Genomic DNA, 2,921 nt, shown 5'->3' with positions numbered 1-2,921 from the left:
AGACTGGACGAAAATCATACAAAAATCATACGAGACATCATTCAAGTGTTTTCACAGGCTTAGTACGCACCAGGACTAACAGACCGTTCTTGATATGTAAAATTGGCTGAGTCCCCCTTTGGTTTTATGGACTAAATTGAGGAATTCGAGGGTACAAGTTAATAATTTATCAAAAATGTTCCCCCGACACCTGCCGATCTTTGCGCTATTGCCAAAGCAAATCTCTTGTCTGTTTTTTAATGAAATAACTGAGCCTCGACTCTTATAAATTCACCATGCGTGCCTTTAAAGTGTTTAAGTCTTCACACACGTTTGGATGAATCAATGCCAAAAGAGAGAATAAAATGCACCAATGGAGATAAAGCATCCAGATATTTCTACAATATTTACACCGGTGCGACGGAGGCTGCCTCACACGTCAGTGAGCAGCTTCCCCTTGTTCACACAGTTCTGGCTGGGAGCCGTGCAGTTGGCAGTCCTAAGGTTCGCTTCCCTAAAGTTATCGATGCTGTTGTTCATGTCCTCGTCTATCTCCATGTACTCCGACTTGCTGACCACCGAGGAGCTGCGGCGGCTTGAGTTGGTGTCCGACGCCAAGTTCTGGTTGCTGACGTTGAGCAGCTGGGCCTGCTCCTCGCCCTCCGTCTCCCGGTGGTAGAAGTAGTTGAAGTTGGAGACGATGACCGGCACCGGCAGCGCGATGGTTAACACGCCGGCGATGGCGCACAGGGAGCCCACGATCTTCCCCCCGATGGTGACAGGGTACATGTCCCCGTAGCCGACGGTCGTCATAGACACCACGGCCCACCAGAAAGCATCCGGGATGCTGGTGAAGAACGACTCCTTCTCCTCGGCCTCGGCAAAGTAGACGGCGCTGGAGAACAGGATCACGCCAATAAAGAGGAAGAAAATGAGCAGGCCCAGCTCCCGCATGCTCGCCTTTAGAGTCTGCCCCAGAATCTGGAGCCCCTTTGAGTGTCGGGACAGTTTAAAGATCCTGAACACCCTGACAAGACGGATTACCCTGAGAATAGCCAGAGATGTGGCCTGCTCCCCTCCTCCCTTCCCCTCCCTGTTGTCTTGGTCGTCAGCCAGCTCTGTGCCAAGTGTGATGAAGTACGGGATTATAGCCACAATATCAATGGAGTTCATCATGTTTTTAAAGAACGCCGCCTTGCTGGGGCAAGCAAAAAACCGAACTATCAACTCAAAGGAAAACCAGATGATGCAGAGTGTCTCCACCACAAAGAACGGGTCTGTGAGGACATTTGGTTTGTAAAACACGGTGGTGTTCCCCACAGTCTGCATCCGGTCGCTGGGATCCTCCTTCAACTCCGGTAGCGTCTCCAAACAAAATATGACTATTGAAATGAGAATAACCATCACCGAGACGATGGCGATCCCCCGGGCCGGTCCAGAGCTCTCCGGATGCTCAAAGAGGAGCCAGATCTGCCGCTGGAACTCCTTCTCTGGCAGGGGTCGTTCCTCCTCCCGAATAAACCCCTCATCCTCCCGAAATTTTTCCATAGCATCTGCTCCGAGTTCATAAAATTTAATCTCCTCTGAGAACATATCCAGCGGCACATTGACCGGTCTTCTCAGCCTCCCCCCGGACTGGTAATAATACAAGATGGCGTCAAAGCTCGGACGATTCCGGTCAAAGAAATACTCGTTTCGTAGGGGGTCGAAGTAGCGCATCCTCTTCTTGGGGTTCCCAAGGAGAGTATCCGGGAACTGGGCGAGGGTCTTCAGCTGGGTCTCGAAGCGCAGCCCTGAGATGTTGATGACCACCCGCTCGCAGCAGTCGTGGTCGTCGTGGTCGTCGTCGGGCGGGTAGGGGTCCTGCGGGTGGCCCGGCAGGGTCGCGGCCTCGTCCATGTTGTCTGTGGACACCACAGTCATCCTTCCTGGTGTTCAGAGGACAGGAGGAAGGAGTGGTGCGAAGAGGCGGTTGGGGGGTGGGGGGCGGGCAGGTTGGCGTGCAGGAGCTCCTAGTTGGACCGGGAGCTGTGCAGAGCCTCCCTCTCCATCATCATCATCATCATCATCATCATCACCGCCATCACCACCATCACCATCTCCGAGCTGAACATCTTCTCTCTCTCAGCAAGGCTTCATCGGTCACCTGGAGGGGAGGGAATCAACCAGACCTGGTCTTAAACAAAAAAAGCAAACAGATTCTCCTCCACAGTCATTTTCATCTGCTGGAGAGTTTCCTGTTGGTCAGAAGGAGCAGGAGAAAAAAAAAAAAAAACCCCATGCAGTCCGGAACAGTAGCCTGTGCTGCATTTGCCGTATTTTTTACCGCATACATCACTATTCAAGTTTGCAGTCCGGCTGCGCTCCCTCTCTGCGCACACCAGGACGCGCGGCTCTCGCTCGTGCGTCAACTGCTGTCCGGTAGGACAAAGGTCGACGCGCTGAAATGAGCCCGTGAATCACATCTAGGTCTAGAATGATTCTTTGAAAGACGACCACGCCGGGTAAAAACGTACCTGTGCCGAGTTGGAGAGCAGGAACGCGTCCTGGCCGCGCGCACCTTTCCCCGGCCGCCCACCGCAACTTGGGTTCAGTACAGATATCGCTTAACAGTATCTCTGAAATATTAATAGACTATGTTGTCTTGGTCAACATCCGTATCCTCTTGGTGTAGGTTTTCAGCGTCGACCGGAGCAGCCCGCATGAGGAGGAGGAGGAGGAGGAGGAGGAGGAGGCTTCAGACGGCTGTGAACCGCGGCTCAGCCGCAAAAATCCTGACTGACAATTTATTAAAATCATGCTGGAAATAAAGGAGGCGGAGGACCGGTGGAAAAATGTAGAGAATGCAGCTGGATCGAGCTCCCGGTCTGATGCAGGGAACTGGGAGGACTGGACACTGCAGCATCAGCAGAAAGCGGCTCCTCTCTCCTGGTTTTTTTTTT

The 2,921-nt window shown here is 52.7% G+C and overlaps 1 protein-coding gene across 1 annotated transcript; it reads right to left on the bottom strand.

The window, feature by feature from the left end:
* Positions 1–411: 411 nt before the first annotated feature.
* On the bottom strand, positions 412–1,902 carry kcna1b (potassium voltage-gated channel, shaker-related subfamily, member 1b). The gene has a single exon (XM_040147555.1). It carries the CDS (start codon positions 1,900–1,902, stop codon positions 412–414), a length of 1,491 nt encoding a protein of 496 aa, XP_040003489.1.
* Positions 1,903–2,921: the final 1,019 nt, after the last annotated feature.

The sequence above is a fragment of the Xiphias gladius genome, chromosome 2 (genome assembly GCF_016859285.1).
Source record: "Xiphias gladius isolate SHS-SW01 ecotype Sanya breed wild chromosome 2, ASM1685928v1, whole genome shotgun sequence".
Lineage (NCBI taxonomy): Eukaryota > Metazoa > Chordata > Actinopteri > Istiophoriformes > Xiphiidae > Xiphias > Xiphias gladius.
This window is presented reverse-complemented; position numbering and strand designations above follow the sequence as displayed.

Excerpts from the sequence above, each read along its gene's own strand:
- kcna1b (XM_040147555.1), bottom strand. The coding sequence starts at position 1,902 with ATGACTGTGGTGTCCACAGACAACATGGACGAGGCCGCGACCCTGCCG.